The 25,115-nt window shown below is 38.7% G+C and overlaps 2 protein-coding genes across 2 annotated transcripts; both read left to right on the forward strand.

Moving 5' to 3' along the window:
• The first annotated feature begins 79 nt into the window (after positions 1-79).
• LOC132794164 (aspartate--tRNA ligase, cytoplasmic) lies at positions 80-2,849 on the forward strand. The gene is made up of 6 exons (XM_060804440.1): positions 80-224; positions 639-757; positions 865-1,190; positions 1,255-1,661; positions 1,721-2,338; positions 2,405-2,849. Exons 2-6 carry the CDS (start codon positions 659-661, stop codon positions 2,566-2,568), a joined length of 1,614 nt encoding a protein of 537 aa, XP_060660423.1. The 5' UTR covers positions 80-224; positions 639-658; the 3' UTR covers positions 2,569-2,849.
• Positions 2,850-4,112: 1,263 nt separating this feature from the next.
• Positions 4,113-22,701, forward strand: LOC132794161 (protein vestigial). Its single transcript, XM_060804433.1, has 8 exons — positions 4,113-5,619; positions 6,813-8,021; positions 11,353-11,773; positions 13,513-13,881; positions 19,390-19,481; positions 19,705-19,901; positions 21,848-21,921; positions 22,083-22,701. The coding sequence occupies exons 2-8, from the start codon at positions 7,926-7,928 to the stop codon at positions 22,130-22,132; spliced, it is 1,299 nt and encodes a 432-aa protein (XP_060660416.1). The 5' UTR covers positions 4,113-5,619; positions 6,813-7,925; the 3' UTR covers positions 22,133-22,701.
• Positions 22,702-25,115: the final 2,414 nt, after the last annotated feature.

Below are 25,115 nucleotides of genomic sequence, written 5' to 3' on the forward strand. Positions count from 1 at the left end.
TATTATACTTGCATTTATAAGCCTATATTGAATTGTTATACAAATTATCGTAGCCTGCTTTCATAAACACTTTTAACTGACATCGATAGGCCAACTATCGATAAGGGTAGACAATCAACTCATTTATATCGAATGCACTGCACCGAGCATGCTGCTGCTGCAATAGTTCCGCGAACTCGTGTAATTTCGTTTGTGTATTAAATAAAAGAGGCGAAAAATAACTGGTAAGCGCATTTCGAATGCACAAAAAATCAATAAGTGAAGGGCAACCAATGCGCCTGCTGTGAATAAAGGGTTACACGTTTAGGTTATGTGTGTGAGTGTGTGCCGCAGCAGACAAAGAGAACGAGAAGTCCCCACTCCATATGGAATGACAATTTCTACGTGGAGTTGACTGAACTGCAGAATAAATTCAGCTGCAGCCGAGTTTAATTGTATTGCTGAGTCTGAATGTGCAAACTTCTATTTATATAGTCTACGAATATCCATATATATTTGTTGTCTATACATGTGAGTGTGTGTGTGTGTGTTAGTGACGCAATAGTTTTTGAGAGTGCCGGATGCGTGTGTTCCCCTCGATTCTCTTGCCTGTTGCTTATCAGAGTATGTTGGAATAATAAACATATTTGATTTTACAGCCGATTTTGTGCATTCCAATATGGTCGAGGAAAAGGAGAACGTAGCCAGTGCGAATGCCGCTTCGGGGCAGGAGCCGGTATCCAAGAAGGGAGCCAAGAAGCAAGCGAAAGCAGCGAAGGCAAGTTGATTTGTAGACGTGGCCTCTTTTTAATTTTCTCTCTTGCTATTTCCAATGTTATCAGTAGTATGGCTATTAATTCTATCTTTATCTCTCTTCACACACAGAAAGCTGAGCAGAAAGCCGAGAATGCCGCTGCCATTGCTGCCGACGAGGCGGCCGGCGACAATGCAGCCGATCATGCTGCAGGTCGTTACGGACTCTCCGAGATGATACAATCGAAAGATAAGCGCAGCGAACGCGAGTTCGTCTTGGTGCCCGAGCTGAGCCAGCATGTGGGCAAGGGACTGGTCTGGGTGCGCGGACGTGTCCATACTTCGCGTGCCAAGGGCAAACAGTGCTTCCTCATTCTACGCCAGCAGAGCAGCTCTGTGCAGTGCATTCTGGCCGTGGGCGATGTCATTTCCAAACAAATGGTCAAGTTTGCCGGCAAGTAAGTGCACCTGTTGCTTACAATAAATCAAATTCGAGACTAAATCATGTTATTTGCTTTGCAGCATACCCAAGGAGAGCATCATTGATATTCAAGCGAAACCCGTGGCGGTGGCCAACAAGATTGAGTCCTGCACAGAACAGCTGGTTGAGCTGTCTGTCGAACAAATCTTTGTCATCTCGCAGGCGAAGGCTCAGCTGCCCCTGCAGATTGAAGATGCGTCAAGGCCAGAGAATCCCGATGACGCTGAGGGACTTAATATACGCGTCAACCAGGACACGAGGTTGGACAATCGTGTGCTCGACTTGAGAACCCCAGCGAATCAGGCCATCTTTCGTCTGGAGGCTGGCGTTTGCCGTCTGTTCCGCGATATTCTTACCGACCAGGGTTTCACCGAGATTCACACGCCCAAGATCATTTCCGCTGCCAGTGAAGGTGGTGCCAACGTCTTCACCGTCAGCTACTTCAAGGGTGAGTCTGAACTCGGCAAATTCACGAGCTGAACATGAATTAATCTAATTATTATGCAGATTCTGCGTATCTGGCGCAGTCTCCACAGTTGTACAAGCAAATGGCCATCGCCGCTGACTTCGACAAGGTGTTCACAGTGGGAGCTGTGTTCCGTGCTGAGGATTCAAATACGCACAGGCATTTAACCGAGTTCGTTGGTCTCGACTTGGAGATGGCATTCAAATATCACTATCACGAGGTGCTGCATACTATTGGCAACACGTTTACAGCCATCTTCAAGGGACTGCGCGATAAGTATAGTCGCGAGATTGAGGCTGTTGGCCAACAGTACAAAGTGGATGCATTTAAGTTCTTGGAGCCACCACTGATACTGCAGTTCGCTGAGGGTGTTGCCATGTTGCGCGAGGCTGGTGTGGAAACTGGTGACGAGGAGGATTTGTCAACTCCAAACGAGAAATTGTTGGGACGCTTGGTGAAAGCCAAGTACGACACTGACTTCTACATCCTCGACAAGTTCCCATTGGCGATACGACCATTTTATACGATGCCCGATCCCAACAATCCTGTTTATTCCAACTCATACGATATGTTTATGCGTGGTGAAGAGATTCTGTCGGGCGCTCAGCGTATCCACGATCCCGAGTACTTAATTGAGCGTGCTAAGCACCATGGCATTGGTAAGTGAAATAGTTTCTTTGAATTGCCCAGCTTGATGCTAATCGAATCTTTGTTGCTTATTGCAGACACTTCGAAAATTGCCGCTTATATTGAATCCTTCCGTTACGGATGTCCACCACACGCTGGCGGTGGTATTGGCATGGAGCGCGTCGTCATGTTGTATCTTGGCTTGGACAACATTAGGAAGACTTCTATGTTCCCACGTGATCCCAAACGGTTAACGCCTTAAATGTGCCGCTCAGAAACGCAAAAACTCTATTTAATTGAATTAAATTCGCAAACAAACCAATTTTTTATTGTTTCCTCTTAACTTTCCAAACTGTGACCCTATGCCAACTCTCAGCAAAATCTTTATTTTAGTAGAACCTTCACTCCCCTACTTTATGTTGGAGCTCTTTCCTTAAGACTTACATACTGCAAAGTTGTTTAACAACGAGAAATGTAAAGACTGTTTAGAAGTCAAATTGTTTAATACCGTATCAAATAAATCTTTGCAAGTGTGTTTAGTAATTGCTCTTCGAGTGCTTTTATTCAGATGGTAATGGGTAATATGTATGTATGTATCTAATAATATAGTAACGGAAACTGGAAATGAAGCTTTATTTATGATGCTGCAATTTGTAAACGAGGAAAGTTTAGTATTTGATGCCTTTTCAATATAATAATAATTCAATATTTTTAATAATTCACGTGTGTTGTTCGTAAATTGTCTAAGACAATTTATCCTTTAATAATAAAAAAATGCTATAGAATGCACAATTATGAATTAGGTTGCGGCATCTCCTATTTGGTATATATTTCTTGCTTACGTACAACTGCCAAATTTAAAATAACATCAATTGGTATTTCCACCTTGTAATAAATATTCTATTACATTTTTTTATTTTATTTATTTATATATTATTCAGTTATTTCGTAATGTAATGTAAGTTAAATTTTGATGAATTACTTTTCTCATACTTAGTGATTGCGATGGAGCAAATATACAATTTATAAACTGGCTTTATTAAAATATTTCTCTATTTAATAACGCCGGTTTATTAAATTCATAGAAGAACATAAAATCATTTTTCTTATAAGAGAAATTAATAGAAATTTTCGAAAAAGGAAATCAATCAAAATTGAATATTTCTGGGTATCTGTTAAATTATATACATTTTTGTGAATAACCTGCGGTAGTCAGAATGTATAAGTTTTGATTTAATAACACTCTTTGAAACGTGAATATATGTGTACAGAAGTAAATAATAGGGCCAATTACTTTGACAGAGTCTTAGCACAGTTTTGCCAAGTTAAAAACGGTGTACCATCCCACAGCAGGTAAAACTGTTAACTTGTAAAAAATTTATACATTTAAAGTACATATAAGGAAAATCACAAACAATTCGACTATCAATTGATTTAATTAATACGAGTCCTTTAGCTTGGTAGCAATGTGCAATGTGTCAGACACTGATTAAGAGTTCATTATGTAGTGTGAGTATAACAGGCAATCATGGTAATACTTCATCCAGAGAAGCAGAGTCAGAGACATGCATGAAAATTCACTGGGAATCGTTGACATACTCGAGTAGTCGTCGTTGTCGAATTGAACTTATCGCACAAGTGTCCGCTGCGCACACACCTTGTCAACAAAGAAAGCACAATAAATTGTATTCAGCCTCAATTAGATTATTATCAATACGAAAACGAGTACGAGTACGAGTACGAGAACAAGTACGTTAACGTATACGTCACGTTGTGTCCAACTGGAACACTGTTGACACAGTTGGCAAATACTTTTCGGTCAAACAAAAGGACGAATGCGAATACAAATTCCTTTCAATCTGTGTGCGTGTACGTGTTGCACAGAGCTCCAGCTCAAACAACGCGAGTATCGGAAAGCGAACTTTAAAATCAGACAACAGTGCGACAAGCCGTAGAGGACAGGCCGTAACAGAAAGGCCCAGCACAGCTCAACACAGCACATCACAGCAAAGAACAGAGCAGCACAGTACAGCACAGAGTAGAACAGAATGAACCGAAGCAGAGGAAAAGAGAGGAGAACAGGGCAGGAGCAAATATTTCGTACTGTGAGTCCGTCTACTTCAAGACACAATTGAGACGCACTCCATTTTATTTTCACACCGCGGCATCGTTAGTCCAGACACCGCGCACAAACAATAACAACAGCAGTGGCAACAACAACCACTGCATATAAATGCCATACACACACAAACACACACATTAGCAAAGTGGGCGTCGCTGAGTGCTTACGCAGAGAACACACCAGTTGTCTCGCTCTATTCAAGACTCGTAGCGCTTGCGACGAGCGAGATGGCATATGCACAAAATGCCATTTTGTTTGCGCTTCTGCTGCGCCGCAGTTGCTGTCGCGACTGCAACAACGACGAGCAAACAGCAGCAGAAGGCAGCAGGCAGCCAGTTTGTTTTCTCCCTTCCAATTGAGCGGCAGCGGCGGTTTCTCCGCATCGCCTTACGCTCGCGTATTCGTATTCGTATTCGCCTTCTCAGTCCCAGTCGAAGTGAGCGATCGCAGCAAGTGCAGTTCATTTTCAGTGTATATGCGTTGGCAATTAAAATATAATCCGCCATCGGCAATCGCCTTTGTCGCTGCCTCCGCCGCCGCCTCCGTTGCGCTCGATGCACTTGCACCTTCACTTTAAGCTTTAGTGATGCTGCGTATGTAACGTAAACTAATGTGAATGTGAGCATCGGTCGTCACAGTCGCCGTCGCTGTCGTCGTAGTCGAAATCGTCGCCATCGCCATCGCCGTCGCCGTCGCCGCCGTTGTTGTCATCGCCGCCGCCACCTTCGCCGCGCTGCCAACTCGCAAGAATTTATGGAATTTGGCATTTGTGGATTTAGCGAAAATATTTTCATTGAGTGCGCGAGCAAATGTTTTTGTGTACGCTTCGCTTTCGGATCTTGCTACGACACTGAGTTATCCCCCTTCCCCCTAACGTAGCAATAATAAAAAGCAGCGTTAAAATTTTAAAAATTCACGTGAAAATTCCGGCGCTTATAAATTTAATTACTATTTAAATTAACTGCAAGCGAAACGCAAATCGCGTGTCTTTACGACGGCATTAAACCGTCACTGTCACTTCAAAGCTATATGTGAATCAAAAACGAAGCAAAGTGTTTTTTGCCTCCATATATACGAGTATACAATATACATAAATATATAAATACCTGCTTATTGTTCAAGTGAATAAATCAAAACAAAACACACAATAAATTGCAATAATTGGATTATGAATTTAATGAACTCTAAATGGTGAGTACAAAAATTTCAATCAGCCTCAAAGATACACATAGTACTTTATAAATAATAATGAAAATGTCTACAATTATACGTATTATACAATTTGCACATAATTCATTAATAGGAATGTCATGCAAATTACATTTTTGGGTCGAAATGAATATAATAAATAATCTTTCAGACACATTTCTAAAATGTATTTCTCATATTTTTGAAATGCTTTCAAATATTTCAAAGAACACTATTTAAATTTAAAACAATAGCATTTCAAAAAATGAAACTAATATTAAGATTCCTTATATTGTTTATGGTATATATTAAGATTATATTTTATGATTATTTGCAAACTTTCTTCATCATTAAATATTCTTATTGTCTTTTACACACGTTGTGAAAGAACAAAGTTTATGTTGAAAACAAGTAATAGTCTTACAGAATTTAAAACTAATTAGTTTCTGGTTAATTTATTGTTTTCGAACTGTCTTAATAATAAAATATTCTTGATAACAACCTTAAATTGGCAAAAGTTGAAGAAGGAAAAAAATATGCACATTATTATGGAGATTATTAGTGAAGTTTAAACTTTGTTTTTTTTTTTTGAATAGTAGCTAGGTAATATAATTATTTATATAACACATCAGTACTAGTAAATACAGAGAAAATAGATATATACATAAATAAATTTATGTATATGTATATAAATATAAATGTTTGTCAAGTTTTTTGAATTGCCGACGGAGTTTTCAAAAGCTTTTAAAGCTTAATAAATGATAATTGATTTACGTATGATTGTATATAAATAATAATATAAATATAAAAGATTTTTTTAGTTTTATAATAGAATGTTCTCATTTTTTAAGAAATAAGAATTTTTCATTATTTTAACAAATATTACAATAAATGCAATAACTATCATTCTTAAATATGCTTCTTAAAAGAAATTTAATCAGTAAAAAAAAATTTGGGTTTAACTGAAATGAAAATGATTGAATTTATGAAAATGATTTTGAGATTTGTTATAATCTTATTCTTATTGTGCATTTTTATATATCCAAATTTAAAGGAAGATAATATCTAGATAAATTTGCAAGGGCATTTGCACACAAATGCGATTCGTAATTACGTGAAGAAACTTTTATTTTGACACAAGCAACAATTTTAATGCTTCTTTCTCATTGGCATTTTTTTTCTTCTTTTCCATATAGGGATTGCAATTATTCAACGGAAACTCAAGCAAGGGAGTGGCCAAATAATAATGGATGCTAGGAAAACGGCAACAAAACAAGTACAATAACAATAGCAGCTACAAACAACAATAACAACAACAACGACTAGCTGCAGTCAACAATGTGGAAATGATAATTGCAATTGCCTGCGCATAGAAGCAAAGCAAAGCAAAGCGGGTGAAGAAAGTTGAAGAGCAGCAAACAAAACAGAAAAAAAAGCCAAGGAAAATTCAAAGAAAGAAGTTTGCGAAGCAAACAAAAGAAAAACGCTTGCACAAAAAAAACGGAAGCCTAGCGAAACAAGTTAAAAAGAAAAGCAAACAATAACAGCTTCAACTACAACATCAACATCGAAAAAAATAGAGACGAAAAGTAATTAAAGCTCTTGATACAAACGCGATGGTGTTTTACAATATGTAAATATAATTAGCCGAGCGGAGTTTTCATTCCTGGAATTCGCCTTCGCCATTGCCAAGTGACTGCGGCAAATACAAAAAAGAAAATACAAATACAACAGTAACAACAAAACGCAACACGCCAACAGCAACTTCAGACTTTAGTTTGAGCCGGTTTTATAATTACTCCACTCCACTCCACTCCACTCCAGTTGGATTCAGCTGCACCTCATCCCATCCCTCTGCCACTTCACCTCACTTGACTTTACTTCAGTGGCCCAAAGCTCAGCCCCGAGGCTGAGGCCTAGAAGGAGGCGCAGGCGCGGCCATTGCAACTGCAACTTGCAACTGGCAACCGCTGCAAAGTGCTGTAAACGATTCCAAAAGCAGCAACTGCAACAACTACAACAACACAAGTGAACAGCCAACGGCAATTGGAATAGCAATTGCTTGGGATTGTGCTGAAGGCGCTGCAATTTCCATCAGCGATCATTGTGCAAAATTTTGTGGAAAAGCTGACGAGAAAAACTGTGATTACTGTGCAACTTAATACATAAATACTTAGTTTGTGTTTGTGCAACTCTCTGTGTGTGTGCGTGCGTGTCTTAGTGTATCTGTGCTTTAAACGACACACTTTGCGAATTGAGTGCGACTGCAACTTGCAACTGCAACTGCAACTGCAACTGCAACTGCGACGATGGCAGTGTCCTGCCCAGAAGTTATGTACGGTGCCTATTATCCATATCTGTATGGGCGCGCAGGACCAAGTCGTTCATTTTATCAATATGAGAGGGTAAGTTGACAACTCTTTCTTTCTCTTAACATTCCACCAAGCAAAGCAAATTATATTTAATGCCCCAAATGACATCGCTAGATATAATTTGTGAGTAGATTAGCAAGACTTTCTTCAATCATTCCTAAGTGAATCAAGCGTTACTAATGAACATCTAAAAAGTTATTATAAAATGCTGCTTCAAATGGGTGTGGAACACATATGAATATGCAGTATTTTCTGTATTGTATATACTTGAACAATTGAAGTAGTACCCTTTAAAAAAAGTCACAAGATATTTAAAGATATTTACTTTAATTTAAATTAATACAAAACTCATGCTATAAAAATAATACTGATGAATCTTATCTATTCTATGGTCACAGTTTTCTCGCTGAATGCGCCCATTAAAACATACAAAAGTAATTTGAAAATATCCTTATAAAATGTTTTATACTCTTAAAATTCGCATTCTTCTATTCTCTTAAGAAGCTCTTATCAATTGAAACTTTTACTTCAATTATCTATTGAGTATATACAACATACCAATAATTAAATTTTATATATAAATATAATGCAAATATAATACATTTTTTGACTCTGCTCTAATTATTTGGGGAGATTGATTTAAATGGTTAGATTAGATTTGTTTTCAGTATGTACAATATACTAATAGTTAATTTTGGCTTTTTTGAACATATAAGACCTCTTGCATGACTTTAAATTATTTGGGAAGAAACACTTTACTGGTTATGTTAGTTAGTTATGTTATGTTAGTTTCAGTATATGCAATATACCAATAGTTAATCTTAGATTTTTGGTACATATATGTTAATAACCTTTGTCCGAGCTCAAATTATTTGGGAAGATAAATTTTAATAATTTTATGAATATTTTCATACCTCAAATTGTAAAAAGATTCGTAAAACTATCCCAATTCACCTTCCTAAAACACCTTGAACTAAAATAACATTCTACAAATTATGCACAAAATATTTAATTTATTCGCGGCTAAAATGATGGATTCGAGATAGCAAACTATTGTGACTTTTAGTTAATTATAGTTAATTATTTGTGCATATTAAATACGATTGTGCAAAGCCAAAACACGCACAATATGAACTCGAGATGGAGGGACGAGGGCGCTGAAAGGTCTCCACGGGCAATTTGTTTACCTTCGAAATGAGGCACAATTAAATCAGAGTAACAAATCATAAGAATTCACGATAAAACGCAAATCGTTTTTCGTTTTCGTTTTTGTTTTCTTTTTTTTCTGCTTTTTTGGCAAGATTCAAAGGAATTTGTGGCGAGCAAATGTCGCTTTGTTTGCGCTTTTTGCCAAACATTGATTTCGAAGATTTCTGTGATTTTTTTGTGACAAGTACAGAAAAGTTCTCACGATGCCAGAAGCGCTTCACAGTTGCCCAAAAGGGTTTCACTCTCTGGGTCTCCACCGAGCTTGGCTCTGTCTGTGCATCTGAATCTGGGTCTTGACTTGGGACAGAGACAGAGACAGCGACAGCGACAGGGACTGAGACTGAAACTGTGTTTGCAACTGCGACTGGGATCTCTCTCTGTGGTGCTTGTCGCTGTGGCACAAAGAAATTCTTGTGTCGCAAGTTCCAATTATACAAGGCCGCGGCACCAAATCGAAATTGGCCTTTTATGTAAGTAACCGATACGACACGATTCTGATTCTATGCTTTTGCATGACCATAAACAGGCCGAGATAAACTCAAGATCGCCGCCCGACGCTCCTCTCTGTTCTTCAGTTCCTCTGTTCCTCTCGATGGGCTTAGGGTTGCCTCTGTTGGCCAATCGCAGATTGAGTCAGCAAGCAGCCTGCGGTGACCGTTGACCAGTGACCGGTTTATTTTGCTCGCATCCCAAAGGCAGAAACTGCGACCAGGTTGCCTCACAGTTTTGTCGTCCCGTCGACACTTTGCTTCTCTGTGTTGTTTTTTGCTATTCCCTTTCACTTAATTTATTGTGTGTATCGCCATTAGTTCTTTGCCGAGCACATCAAAACGAAACACAGCGATCAGATAACCCAAGGTACCAAGAAGGCAAAAAAAAAATCAACAAGGGAGAAAAGAAATAAAAAGAGGACAGTGTTAGGAGGCGAAGATGTGTCGCAGGTTCGTCTGGTGATTTATGCCGTGTGAGTTTGCGAACTGATCGTTCAGCATAATCGAAATATCGCTGCAGCTAATAACAGCATCGACAGCAACTGCAATCTGAACGTTGCAGATACTTTTGTATCTTGCGCATTGTTTCGCACTTTCGGCTACCGCACTTGGAGCAAATGATCGTGCCGCTTGATAAGCCAAGAGAGACACGCTAGCATATTGATTATGTGCTTAAGCCGATTGACAGTTGCAGATGCAGATGCAAATGCAGATACAGTTCAAGCTGCAGATACGTAGATACAGCTGGTTTATCCGCAATGAGTTGGCGTTTTTCTGCCCTCACTCTAATTGGGATTGCGACGCACTTGGGACTAAACAAATTAAGACTTTGTAAACAAGCCGCAGCCTCTTAAGTGAGTCGACAAAAAAGTCAAAAGGGGAAAGGGAGGCAGGGCAGGGCAGGGTAGGGCAGGGGCTGCGCTGTATCTAAGCGACACCCACGCTACGCATTGTTGTTGCACATAAATCATGGTCGATGCCGCGTGCTGTCGATGCTCGCTGCACTTTTCAAATGGATCGTGCTGGTTAACCCATTATTAACCCCGGGCAGCGTCATAATTGGCGTGCGCCTCCTCCACACACACACACAACACACAACAAGGGGACAGGGGGGGTTTAAATTTAGAAGCGTTTGCGCTCGCAAATGTGGCGAGACAGCAGCGTCGTCGGGTTATCGGCCACTTATAGAACGCTCGCGCTAATGGGCTCATTAACGACCAAGAGCAGCTCCTCCAGCAGGAGAGCGGAGTGGACTGGAGCGGGGGGAGTTAGCGACAAGGTGTCGCTGGGCGGTCGTAAATCGTTGCGAGCGCCGCATTATGTTTGACACGTCGCCAAGCTCGGGAGATTGCGGCGTGATTATCGCCCTGTGAACGACTTTCTTTCGGTTATGCCTTCCGACTCTCTTCCGACCTCTTCCCCAAATGAGTTACTGTCTCCGTTCCATTTTCCGAGCAACTGCGTGACAATATGCGAACGCTCGTAAATTTAATGGCCTCACTGCATTTGCCATCAACATAAATTCTCGTATTGTGTCATTTTCAATTTGCACCAACGCTGCCATAACTCATTTCTGCCTCCCCTACCTCCCTCCCTCCCCCCTTTCCTATTCATAGTTGTATCGTTGTGTAGTCGTTGCTAATGGCTTCTTTTGTCTCTTCCAGTTCAACCAGGATCTTTACTCGTCCTCGGGCGTGCAGCTGGCCGCCTCATCGAGCGCCTCCGGCAGCTCCCACTCCCCCTGCAGCCCCATCCTGCCGCCCTCGGTGAGCGCCAATGCTGCCGCCGCCGCCGTTGCTGCCGCTCACAACTCTGCGGCAGCTGCCGTTGCCGCGGTAGCGAATCAAGCCTCCACCTCTGGCCTCCAACTGGGCGCTGTTGGCGTTGGCGGTGTTGGCGTCGGCAGTGGCCCGTCCAGCGGATTGCTGGGCAGCCAGGTGCCTGGTGGCAGCAGTGCGGCCAGCGGAGGTCTGGGCATGAGTCCAGTGCTAAGCGGGGCAGGCGTTGGAGCTGGACATGGCATCCACAGTCGGACGCATCAAACCAAAGAAGAGGATCTCATCGTGCCGCGCAGCGAAGCTGAAGGTGAGTTCATAAATATTTTTCAATCTGCAAATATTTTTTTAAGAATTCTTTTCAAGATTGAAAATTTCTTTAACTTAGGATATTGATTCTTGTCTTTAGAACGTGATTTTTGCTTTCTGCTATCAAGTTTCTAAAGACTTTTTTTATATGCTGTTCAGCAGAAATGTACATAGAATCGGGTTCCATTTACAAATATGTATATGGGTAATTCCAAAACGGAATTTGTCCAGTGCGAGACTCTTTACATTGAAAATAACATAAACTGAAACATTTTTGAAAATAAGAAAAATTTATTTTTTAGCTCTAGATATGTACTTTAATTAGAGCTAAGAATGTTTTTGGAATTTTTTTTCTGTTTTGTTTTCTGTTGTGATAATTGCAAAAATTAACCAATTCGTACGCATAACCAAAAAATGAACGAAATTATATATTTTATCGGAAAACAGATCAAATTCCTAAAATCAATCTTAGCTCTAAATATAGTGCTTGTCTAGAGTTTTAAGAATAACATTCACTTATTTTTAAAATTGTTTCAGTTTATGGTATTTTCACTGCAGTGCACTGTAAAAAGTCTCGCGCGGTACAAATTTCGCCATGGAATTACCCATATATAATATTTTAGAGGCGCTCATGATACGTTGTAGAATGTACATTGCAGCCACGTTCAAGTTTAGGGTTTGGGTTGCTCATTTATCCAACTTACATTTTAACTTTTTACTCATGATAATCATTCATACTTAAATTATTTTCTGCTTCATAGTCCCAATCGCTCTTTTCTATTTGTATCCTAGAATTTTATTCTGAGTTATAAATAAAAATAGACATGAAAATAAAAACTTCACAATTTAGAAAAATAATTTTGAAGATTTAAGTTTTATTTTTGATAAAATTGCAATTTTAAATATTAAGATTTTCCATAAAAAAAACGAAAATTAAAAAATACAAATTTATGAGAGCAGGTTTTTGATAGTTTATTATCAAAATTTTTTGCAGCAATGGATTTTTGATGTTACTATGATTTTCACAAAAAAAAGGTTTTACAAATACACAATAAGTGCAAAGAGTCAAATGAAACAAAATTGTGATTATCACTTCTAACTTCGAACTAGTAGAACACAGGGTGGTTAGCATCTCAAGCAGGGCTGCAACGTTGTAATTGAGTGCACTTGCAGGGATACTTGAATACGCAGTGCAAATGAATTGGCTAACAGATTGTAGTTTGATTATTATTCAATTTAGTCGCTTAGCGTATGTCATACACAAATGCATAAATTTATTTATTATATTTTGCTGTAGTAGCAAACAAATCCAACTAAACACATTTGTATATGTATGTATGTACATATGTTTGTATGCGCACATTTCTGCTGTCAGCATTGAAGATCGATTGTTCGCCATGGTTGGAATGTGCTGCCGTTTTGGCACTGTGAAGAGCGGGATAGCGAGAGCAACACAGCGTGGAGACTGAGCGCAAGCAATGAGAGTGGCTGTGTGCCAGAGAGGGAGAGAGAGTGTGCGCATGAGAGAGGGCAGCCAGCAAGCTAATTAATTTGCACATTTTTCAGATTGCTCGACGGCATTCCAACGAGTTAACATTTAATAATTTATATCATATTTTATTACGGAAATGCAACTCAGAACATGCAGCAATGCGATGAACTTCGCACCTCTCCTACTTCTCTTTTATCCGCCAGCATTGTCAATAATGAGATGCATTTCATTTATATTATTTTTTTCAGCACGCCTGGTGGGCTCACAACAGCATCATCACAACGAATCATCCTGCTCCTCCGGTCCGGACTCACCGCGTCATCCGCACTCCCACCCGCATTCGCTACATGGCACAGCTGGTGCGCCCTCAGCGGGCGTCTCCTCAGCCACTGGCGCCATGTCCAAGGAGCTGCCACTGGACACCAGCAGCAGCAGTGGCGGTGGAGGCGGAGGCGGAGGTGGCGGTGGCATCGGTGTCGGTGGCGCCAGCAGTCAAGGACATGCACAGTATCTATCGGCCACCTGCGTTGTATTCACCAATTATTCGGGAGACACGGCCAGCGTGGTCGACGAGCATTTCTCCCGAGCGCTAAACTACAGCAACAAGGATACAAAAGGTCGGTACTAGTTTCATTTAGTAGTAAATTTGCCATATCATTCCCTCCCCTTCTCCCCCTCTTGGAGCGACCCACACTCGTCGTTTACATGTTGATCAAAAGAGCCGCACATGTCATGTACTTGTCGCAGCTGTCAGTTTGCGTGTTGGCGTTAACAATTACCCAGAAGCAAGCGCCTAACCTCGGTCGGCTCCAGCATGGGGAGCGTTTGCTCTCATAATTAGCCAAAGAATCAGAGCAGAATTATTGAAATGTCGCGTGCAATGTGCAAACTTTGCTTTCTTTCTCAACTGCAATTGAAACTATTCAAATGCACCTCGCATATTGCAGACAGCTAAACTGAATCTGAATTTGAATCTGCGAAGTATTCCTCTCCGATCGGTTTGCCTCTTTTTTTTGCAGTCTTCAGTCCTCACTCTTCACCCTTTGCAGTGTTCGGGACGGTTGAATGCCATTGCGTCGCACACAATAAACCAAATAAATCAAGTTGCCACTTGCCACTCGCTTGTTCTTTCGATTTCAAAATTAATTACCTCCTTTAATGAAGATAAACGTTTCGTTTGTTCATGCCTGTCGCTCTTCTTCACTCTCTCTCTGTCTCTCTGTCACTTTTTACTCCTCTTTACTTGCACTCTCCCTACTTATATCTTATCTGCCATTCTGCTGTCTGCCCATATGCAAACAATCTTTTGGCTGCTGTTGCTTTAGCTATAGCTATAGGTACAACAATTGTTTTGACTATATAATTCATTAAACTGTTATTAAGTAAATGCAGTATTTGCAATGAATATCATAGTAATATTTTGACAAGTCTATGTTTGTTGGCAATATCTCATCTGATGATAAATTCTTCTGCATGTTGCTGTCAAATATTTCCAAAGTGTATTAGATTTTAGTGCAATCATTTGCCCGAACTCGAAAATGCAATTTATTTGAATGTCTTGAATGAAAAGTAAACTCATTTCACTCAAAGAGATGATATATCTGTGTATTAAATATGGTAATATATAAAATTTGGTCCAAGCTTTATGAAGCAAGCTTTACACAGAAACTTCACTAAAGAATTAATAGGGGTTGATTAAATAAACTTATTGTTGTTAAAGTGATTTTAGGGAAACACTTACATACAAGTGACATTTAAATACCTTTGCTATCGAAAAATATTTCTCCAATTATTTATCTTTGGTATAATTTTTAAACCCTCTACTCATAGGTATGTGCTTCTATATTTTGACAATCTGTCGTATTTTGTACTCTATGGTATAGTTTTATTGAAATAGTATTTTTCGGGGTGTACATTTGGTATATTTTAATATTAACACAGCAATGTTTTGGTTCTATTGATTATCATAATTAATGGGTATCGCGTATCTAAGAGTCAAGCACACTCGACTGTGGTTTTCTCACTCACTTTTCGTACTACGCAAGATCATATAAAAAGTATTTAAATGAACAATAATCGAAACATTTTCTAATTGTATTTTCTTATAAACCGAATCTCACATCGCGTGACCCATTAAATTTTCACTTTTTTTCATCCTAGCTGCTTTTCTTGTATTTGCCATTTCGTAGCTTTCAGTTTTAGTTCAAATGCTCTTTATGCCTCGTTTTATTGCTCAATCAATCAATTATCGCTTATTTGCGGCGACACACATTTGCATGCTAAGCAGCTGCCGCTGTTTAATGTTAATGTGCCGTACGTGTCCTTGTACTATAGTTGTACCTGTATCTGTATCTCCGTATCTGTATCTGTATCTGCATCTGTAGCTGAAGCTTTGTGCTCAGCATCAGTAAGCCACATCCACCAACAGTCCCATAGCATTTTGGCCAATCAACGCTAGCACTTGAACAATTTGCGGCTTATTCCTTTTTACCGCTAATCGCAATCGCAATCGCAGTTCCAGTCGCCTTTTATTGACTTTCTGTGGCTGCCAATGCCAATGGGGGAGTGTGTGCGTGTGTACGACAGAGGGGAGGAGGAGGAGGAGGTTGGGGGACAGCACACCTGGCTAAGGCTATTGCCACTTTGATGGTGCAATTTCGGGTTAGTAAAATTGCATTCGACACGCGTTAATTGGAAATCTGCGTTTGCGCGTTCCCAACACATATTTGGCAGTAAAATTCAATCTGATTGAAAGCAAAAACAATTGAATACTCTCCAAAAATTGAGCTTGTTGGAATATTTTATTTATATGGCAATACAAAGTGTTTTGAGAATTTTCCTTTACAATAATTTGTGCAATTTAAAGTATTTATTGTTTTGCGACATCCGTCAAAATTTTAATGTATGTAAATAAGAATGAACGTTAACGTTATTTTGTGGTTTTAATTGCAGTCATTTATTGTGATGATGTGATATTATTTAGATTCTATGGATTGATAGATCTTTAGGAATTAATTGATTTACGACTACAGCTTAAATTTCGCTCTATGTCATTCGATGTCTTGGAAATGTGTACACGATTAAACACTTTATGAGACAAAGTAATATTAACATTCATAACAAGAAAGATTTAATAAAACCGTATTCTAGAAATATACAAAATTATTATACCAAAAATACAAAAATATACCGAATGGTATATTTGGTATATCATTATAATACTACATTCATAATACAACACAGAGTACAAAATATACCAGATTGACCTACAAAGCAACTAAGGCAACAAAAAATGTACCAGCTTACCTTTAAATTTACATTTGCTTCTTTTATCCGTAGGGAATCGGGTTTTAAAATATAAATGTAAATTTGGGCTTTTGTACTCCAAACAGATTACAGGCAGCATTCTAAAGTTCTTACCTCCTTGTCTGGCAAAATTAGGATGCTTAATGATTAATGCTTGTAAGAAAATTGGATGCTTATCGAACAAAAAACAGAGAAAAGAGCACTTCCATATTAATAATATTTTATAAGACATGATAATTGCTCAAAAAAGGAATTAATATATTAATATTTTCACGATTTCTTTTAAATATCTGATGGATATTTGAAGAAAAGCAATATTAAAGCTTCAGCATTTGGCAAATTTGTCTTTTGTATTCATAATCGAATTAAATTAAGCAATTTGCTCAATGAAATCAAAAGTTGTGCGCTAATTTGTGCTTGTTGTTGTATTCTTAAACATTGCTGGTTGCTGCTGTGCTTGTTGTTGTTGTTGTTGTTGCAGTAACCACAACAAAACCACACGCCCACTAAGCAAACTGTGAAACTTGCGCAATTCGCATAGCTAAAGGAAAAAACAAAAGCAACAACAACAACAAAAACAAAAACAACAGCATTGTTCAGGTTTTTTTTTCTATGCTGCTGCTGTTGATGTTGATGTTGTTGTGACGCTGCTTAATGGTATTTAAAGTTCATTTTGGCTATTTGTCTATTTGAGTGGTTTGCACACACACTCACACACGCACACACACACTCACATACACTATGTGATACTTTAAAAACTATGCAGCGTTTATATACGATTTTTCTCTTTATCTCAATGTGCAGTCGCTGTTGTTGTTGTTCTGTTTAATACATACATACATATATATTTGCAACTGTATATATGTATATTTAAGCATGTATTATATATATATACATATATATATCTCTAGTTGGAATGTGCTATAAAATGTCGCCGGAATGCGATGTGGTCGATGTTGTTGCTGCTGTTGTTGCTGTTGTCGTCGCTGCTCTTTTTGTTGTTGTTGTTGTTGCTGCTGTTGTTGTGTGGTTCGTCTGGCGGTGCCAATGCCGAATGCCGCATAGATTCCTCATTACGGTTTTAAAATGCATTTCAATTAACTGCTCACTCGAGATACACTCACAACACTCACACTCACACACACACACACTCATTCAGTAGACACTCGCACATGTGTGTGTGTGTATGTGGCACGCTTGCACTTTCAATTCTGTTGTGACTCTTAAAATATCGCCGGCAGCAGCAACAACAGCGACAAAGTCTTCTCCCCTCTTTGCTCGGTCAGCTGCAGCCTTGCAGTTGCTGCTCTCCTCTGTTGCTGGTTCATTTGGGTTTGCGTGGCACTTTCATATGATATTCGAATGCGACGAGTATTTAATTAGATGCTGCAAGAATTCGATTTAAAATTCCTTGGCACCCGCCGCTGTTGCTATCGCTGTTGCTCTTGCTGTTGTTGACTCTGTGGCAGTTGCAGTTGCAATCGCCATGACAATCGCAGCCGGGTTCGAACCCTTAAAGGTTTCTCTCTCGCTCTCGATTAGAAAAGGACTACGACTGCGATTAAGAATGGGACTGAGTAGACAGACTATGTGTGGTCATCTGGAGCGGTTATCTCCTGCATCAGCTGCAACTTCATTAGGCTGTTGCATGATCAGGTGAAAGGTGACATCAGGTAGCAAAGCGGCTTTCGCTTTGTGCAATCAAATGTGAAAGATGATGTTGGCTGCATGATGACAGCAAGGGGGCAAGGAACTGTCGCCAAAATCTTCGCTTTGCTTTGCCTGTGGTTGTGGTTGTGGTTGTGGTTGCTTGTTTGCACATTAATGGGAATTCCTGGCCGTCAGTTGAGCGAGTGAGTGAATGACTATGACGCTGAACATGGCGACGACGATGACGACTTTTTTGTCAGCCCTCCCTCTCTCTCTCTCTCTATCTCTCTCTCTGGCTCTGTGTGCCACTGAATGGGGCACGCGGCAAACGAAGCAAGCCAAACAGTCACCCAGTCAGTCAGTTAGTCAGTCAGCCAGTGAGGCACATCATCAGCATTCAAGGCACACTCGCAACGTGCCGTGGAAGTCGCGACTTGCAACTTGCGACGGCAAACATATCCTCAAAGCTACAGCTGCCACAGCGCTCTATTCCCTTTGCCACATGCCCCATCCAGTTGCAGTTGCAGGCTGCAGTTGTTGTATATTTTTCTCTCGAATTGAGTTTGGAATGTTGTCAACGCAAATGCGCCTATGTCCCAGTGCCTTTGCCTCTGCCTCTGCCTCTGCCTCTGCCAGTGGCAGTGTGGCAGAGTGACTGTGGCAGTCCCCAGTTGCACAGTCCTTGGCACATGTGCATGCCACAGACGCCAGCCAGGCAGCCAACCAAAAGTTGTTGCTATTTTCGGCAACAATTTCCAACCAGCTCCATTACACTCAGTGCAGCCACAGTTGCTGCCACATAATGGAGATGTCTCCGTGTTCGTCTCTGCGATTTCATAAACGCGTAGATTTACAACCATTTAATACAAGTGATGATCCTGAACACGGCACCGACAACGACAACGAGAAGGAGACAACGCGAAACGACAACAAACATTCCGCTCAGTTATTTGCAACAAGCCGTGGCGCCGATGACGACAACTAAGTACGTGCTGCACACAGAGCACAGCACAGCGCAGATGCTCAGTTAATCATGCTGCACTTGCCTCAATTGCAAGCAAATCCTCAATTCCCTATTAGACTGCACTTTATTGTGCCGCATTCAAATGCAAGAGACTCGTATTCACAGTATTCATGGAGTTTATCATTTTCCTTAACTCGTTTTGCAGATAGCAGCAGCCCGATGTCGAGTCGCAACTTCCCACCATCGTTCTGGAACAGCAATTACGTGCATCCCATACCCGCCCCCACACATCCACAGGTAAGCAGGGCGAAAAACAAAAGAGACAATGCCACTCTGACCACGAAACCGATTAACTGCAATACGTGCCGCAATTACTAGAGTGAGTGTGTGTGTGTGTGTGAGGGAGAGAGGAAGAGAGTCTGCACACACACACACTCAAAACTAAATAAGTTGTAATTTAAAGTCCTCGCTGACCACGGCCACAATCTCTGTCTTCCAATCTCTCTCCTTCCATATCCAGGTTAGCGACTTGTACGGCACAGCGACGGACACCGGCTACGCCACCGATCCCTGGGTGCCTCATGCAGCAGCCGCTCACTATGGTTCCTACGCGCACGCGGCGCATGCGCATGCGGCCCACGCGCATGCCTACCACCACAACATGGCCCAATACGGCAGCCTGCTGCGTCTGCCGCAGCAGTACAGCCACGGTTCCAGGTAAGAACTATGATGCGTTTAATATCAAAAGAAGGCGAAATGCCAAAATCAATCACAAAACGATCGTTAGATGCTTTTCTTGTCAAGCAATTTAGGTTTGATACGAAATGCGTTTACTACTATGATTGATCAATCATCACCAACTTTAGGATTTTGAAGAGTTCTCTAATATGGTTTAATTTGTCACCCAAAATGTATTATGATTAAACAATCATTATGCATTAATCAATTTATGCTTTTCTTGCCAATCTATTGAGTTAAGCTCGATACGAAATGCATTTACCACTATGATTGATTAATCATCACCAACTTTAGGATATTGAAGAGTTCTCTAATATGGTTTAATTTGTCACCCAAAATGTATTATGATTAAACAATCATTATGCACTGACTGCTTAATAAAATACATAACCTAAAAATATTGATTGGGAAGCCTAAACTAAAATAATTTGATAAACAATCATTATGCATTAATCAATTTATGCTTTTCTTGTCAATCTATTCAGTTAAGCTCGATTCGAAATGCATTTACAATTCTGATTGATCAATCATCACCAACTTTAGGATTTTGAAGAGTTATCTAATATGGTTTAATTAGTCGCCCAGAATGCATTACGATTGATCAAACATTATGCACTCGCTGCTTAATCAAATACATAACCTAAGGATATTGATGTATTCATTTTGAAGCTTAAACTTAAATCATTTAATGCTTTTCTTGTCAAGCAGTTGTGTTAGGTTCGATATGAAATGTATTTACAACTGTGATTGAACAATCATCACGAACCTAAAGATTTTGATGTGTTCTCTAATACGAGTTAATTTGTCACTTAAACTCCATTTAAGTTGAGTTCATTCCAAAATGCATTACGATTGATCAATCATTATGAACTTGCTTTCTTATCAAACACATAACCTAAGGAAAATTGAAGCCTAAGCCAAAATAATTGGATGCTTTTCTTGTAAAACCATTGAGTTAGGTAGGATACGAAATGCATTCACTAATGTGATTGAAGAATCACATGTTCTTCAGAGGTCTAAATTATGGGTTAATTTCTCACACAAACTCCATTATTGATCACTCATCACGAAGCTAAGGATTTGTAAGTGTTCTTAATGTAATATTTGCTGCCTAATCAAACCCATAACTTAAGGATATTGATTTATTCATTAGAAATGGATATCGTCATTTTTTTAAATGTTAGGTTGGCCACGAAAAACATTTACTACTATCATTGATCAATCACCACGAACTTAAGGATATTTACGTGTTATTTAGAGTGCTATATTGACCAATCACCATAAAATTACTACCTTAGACCATAACTAAAGGATTTTAATGTATTTGATAGAAAATCTAAACTAAAATCGTTAGATGCATCTCTTTAAGCAAGTGAAACAAGTTGGTTCCCAAATGCATTTATTAATTAATTAATTAACTCAATCAAACTCATAACTTTATTAAACTTGACAAAATCTGCCAGTAAAAGCAGAATGCAATTATTTATAATTTAATATAATATTTATAATAAATCAAATGGCGCTTATTTGATTTCAGGGAACAGTAATTTGTCAAAATAAATTAGAATAAATAAATATATCAGCTATATACATATATCTAGCTTAAAACAATAGCTATCTTATATATGATTGATCAATTTTTATTTTTAATAGATTAAATATTGTACTAATTAAATCATTTATCAAATATTCACCTAGAAAATAAGAATAATGTATCAATCTAACGATTGATGATATATCAATCACAACAATGTTTAAAAACATTAGTAAAATAATTAGTTAATTTGTTTATGATTAAGGAAGTAATTTATATATTACTACAACCTTACTCGATGTGCTAGGATAGTGTTAATCTTGATTGATCAATCAACGTCAAAAACCAACTTCTATTCACCGACTTTGTCACCCTTTTTGTCGCATTGCAGACTCCATCATGACCAGCAGACAGCCCATGCCCTGGAGAGTGCGGCGGCCTACTCGAGTTACCCGACAATGGCAGGTGCGTAAAAGGACGATAAAGGACATGTGCAGACGACATTCGTGGAGTTGTCCATTTTAGTGTCATTGCCATGGCAAAGCACGCTTGACCTCAAATTAAATTGTGTTTTTTTTTGTGTTCTATTTTCTATCTTCTTTTGATGTTGTTGTTGCCACATAAAGGACTGGAAGCACAAGTGCAGGAATCGTCAAAGGATCTGTACTGGTTCTAGGAGTGCTCGACCAGCAGCTCTCCTCTCGTGTTATCCCACAACGCCGGCTGGGCCAGCTGGAGCGGGGGGGGAATTTTCGTTGAAGTTGTACTATAGCACACACCATGTGAAGGGAAAAGCGACACTCAAAGCAGAAGAAAATAAACAAATAAATCACAACCAAGCAAACAGGAAGCAACAACAAACAAGATGAAGCCCAACAATAAACGCTAACTTTAAGTAAAATTTAAATAAATGTGCAAAAATAGCAAAGGAAGAACCCCAAGAAAATCCCCTGGAAATGGAAGGAGAATCAACACACACAAACACACACATTTTGAGAATGTTGCGGAGAATTGAGAGAAATTTGTTTGTAATTAAAGTGAGTCTGTGAGGTTTAAATTTAAACTTAAATTTATATATACATACATCTATATATATATACTTTTACTCTTAAATATTGTAAACAATTCGCGTATTAAACAATTGTGTAATTTTTTGTATTGTAAACCCCATAAGTTTAGCATCCCATATCAGCAAGTTATAGACACGCCTACATATATATAAATAAAAAGAATTACTATATACTACACATCCAAGCATACATATTATACAAAAACAAAATACAAAATACAAAATACAAATGCAAATAAATTTAAATTTAAATCGATATATATATATACACATACATACATAAATATATTAAATATATATATGCATATGTTCTTATGCATAATCTGCGTTAGAGTTTTTGGGTAACAATTTACTAAAGCGATAATAAGTCTAACACTAAAGATAATAATCAAACATTTCTTGTATAGTTAACGACTTGGACATGAACATAACATAACATAATATAATAATGTGTATTTGAAAGCTAGAATTTATTTTGTTTAAATATATCTTCAATTTTGAATTTGAATTTCAACAAATTAGGTTATACAAATTGAATGCGACAAAACAAATAAAAACAAACAAATCTAAAAAACGAAAAAAAACGAAAGTAAAATAAAAAAAATTTGAATACAATCAAAAGTGATAAACGTTTATTTATTGGTGGGGGAAGAATGTTGAATCATTAGAAGCATTGATATCAAATATTGTTATTGAATTGAAGACGACAATCTTTCAAATATATTTAAAATTCACTTTAATTATTTTAATATCTGAATAGACCACCTAGAAGTTTGTTCTTACCTACTTCCTATTGAGTGTGGCTACCTCTTGATAAGCTTCAATATCCACAACATAATCAAAACATATCCCATTCCCAATCCATCGAAAATCCCGACAAACGGCAATCGGGTTCATAATTTATGCAAACGGCCAGCTAATGATGCCATTTGAGTGGAGAGATAACGTGAGAGGAGAGCTTGGCAGTAAGTCAAAACGATGGAGCGGAGCTCAGTCAGATATGAATCAAGAGAACAAATTTAATAATCGTTAATTTCACATGTGCATGTTTTCCACGCCATTTAGCCAGGCGCCTTATTAATCTCTGGCTATTTATCATCGGCGTTGGCGTGCGGAGGGAGGGAGGCCTGAAAACGAAAAGAAACCGAAGCGAAGCGAAGACACAAGATGCATAATTAATGAAAAACAAATCTCAGATAGCGCGACTCATAAATAAGACACGAATTTCAGACCGTGACTGTGACTGTGACTGTGAATGTGAATGTGAATGTCACTGTGACTTTTACTGTGATCGTCTTTGCGCACACAAATAAAGATACAATTACAGTTGCAGATACAAAGATACACAATATACACTGAGAGAAAATACTTTCGTTCTTGAATCAAGATTTAAAATTTTTGATTCAATTTTAAGAAATTCCTCAAAACTCTTGATTTAAGATCGTTTGCAAGCTTGCAGTTTGAAGTTAATTTTAAAATTGTTTCAAGAACGTCATGCTCTTTAATTATGAACTTTTAGTCTTAAATTTTTTATGCATAAGAAAACACTTAAATTAATCTTTTCCTTACATGTTTTTTATAATTTACGTTTCCTATATAATTATGTTGAGATGGTGAATGGATTTACAAACTAATCGTTTTAAATAATTTTTTAAATTACTAAGATATGAACCAACGCCATACATTTCACTTCAAAGCTCACTTATCGATCAGTGACAGCATCAGATTTTCAGTCAAAATTTTTTAGAAATAGAATTACAACATTTGCTCTATCCAGATTGATAATTCTGTCAAATTATACTAATAAAATTTGTTTCAGTTTCTTTTGTATTGGAAGTTATCAAACTTAAATAGTACTTATGATCAAAATTAAGCCTGTTTGCATAGGATAACGAAATAGCTTTAATTTAGAATATATAATTCTTTACTTGATATAATACTTGATTTAAAAATCTAAGACTCACGCTCAAATTAACAAAATTTGAGACAAAAAAAAAATACATAGAAACGAAATTGATTAACAATTTTAATTGCAGAACAATGTGTACTCTTTTTTTCTGAGTGCAGATACAGATGGGTAGGCACTTCCTGAGTGAAGTTGGGGCGACGATCGTATTGTTATTGCTATTATACAATAACAGCGCAACGAGGCGCGTAACATATTATTGACTTTCAATGACTTATCGCACAGTTGGCCAACAGTTGCCAGTTGCCAGCTACCAGTTAGTTAGCCAGAGCCAGTCCGACTGCCGTTCTCCAAGCTCTCAGCTCCCAGCTCGATCCTCTGCCCTCTGCTCTCTGCTCTGTTGCTGTTGCTCGGCTCATGAATTAAAGAAACGGACAAACGCGCGACATGCTCCCGTGTGCGTATTTACATCGAAGTCTTTTTGCCACAGCAGACTGGCCAACGACTGGTTCCAGTCTGGCTCTGACTCGACTCTGGCTGGGGGTAAAGCAGTTGGCGTTGGCAGTGCAACAAATTTATTACTGATCGATCGATCGTCGACGATCGGCTGCGCAGTAGCCACTGTTGTGTCGCAGTTGTGGCAGCCGTGGTCACATTATTTTAGCATAAGAATTCCATAATTCG

This window comes from Drosophila nasuta, chromosome 3 (genome assembly GCF_023558535.2).
Source record: "Drosophila nasuta strain 15112-1781.00 chromosome 3, ASM2355853v1, whole genome shotgun sequence".
NCBI lineage: Eukaryota > Metazoa > Arthropoda > Insecta > Diptera > Drosophilidae > Drosophila > Drosophila nasuta.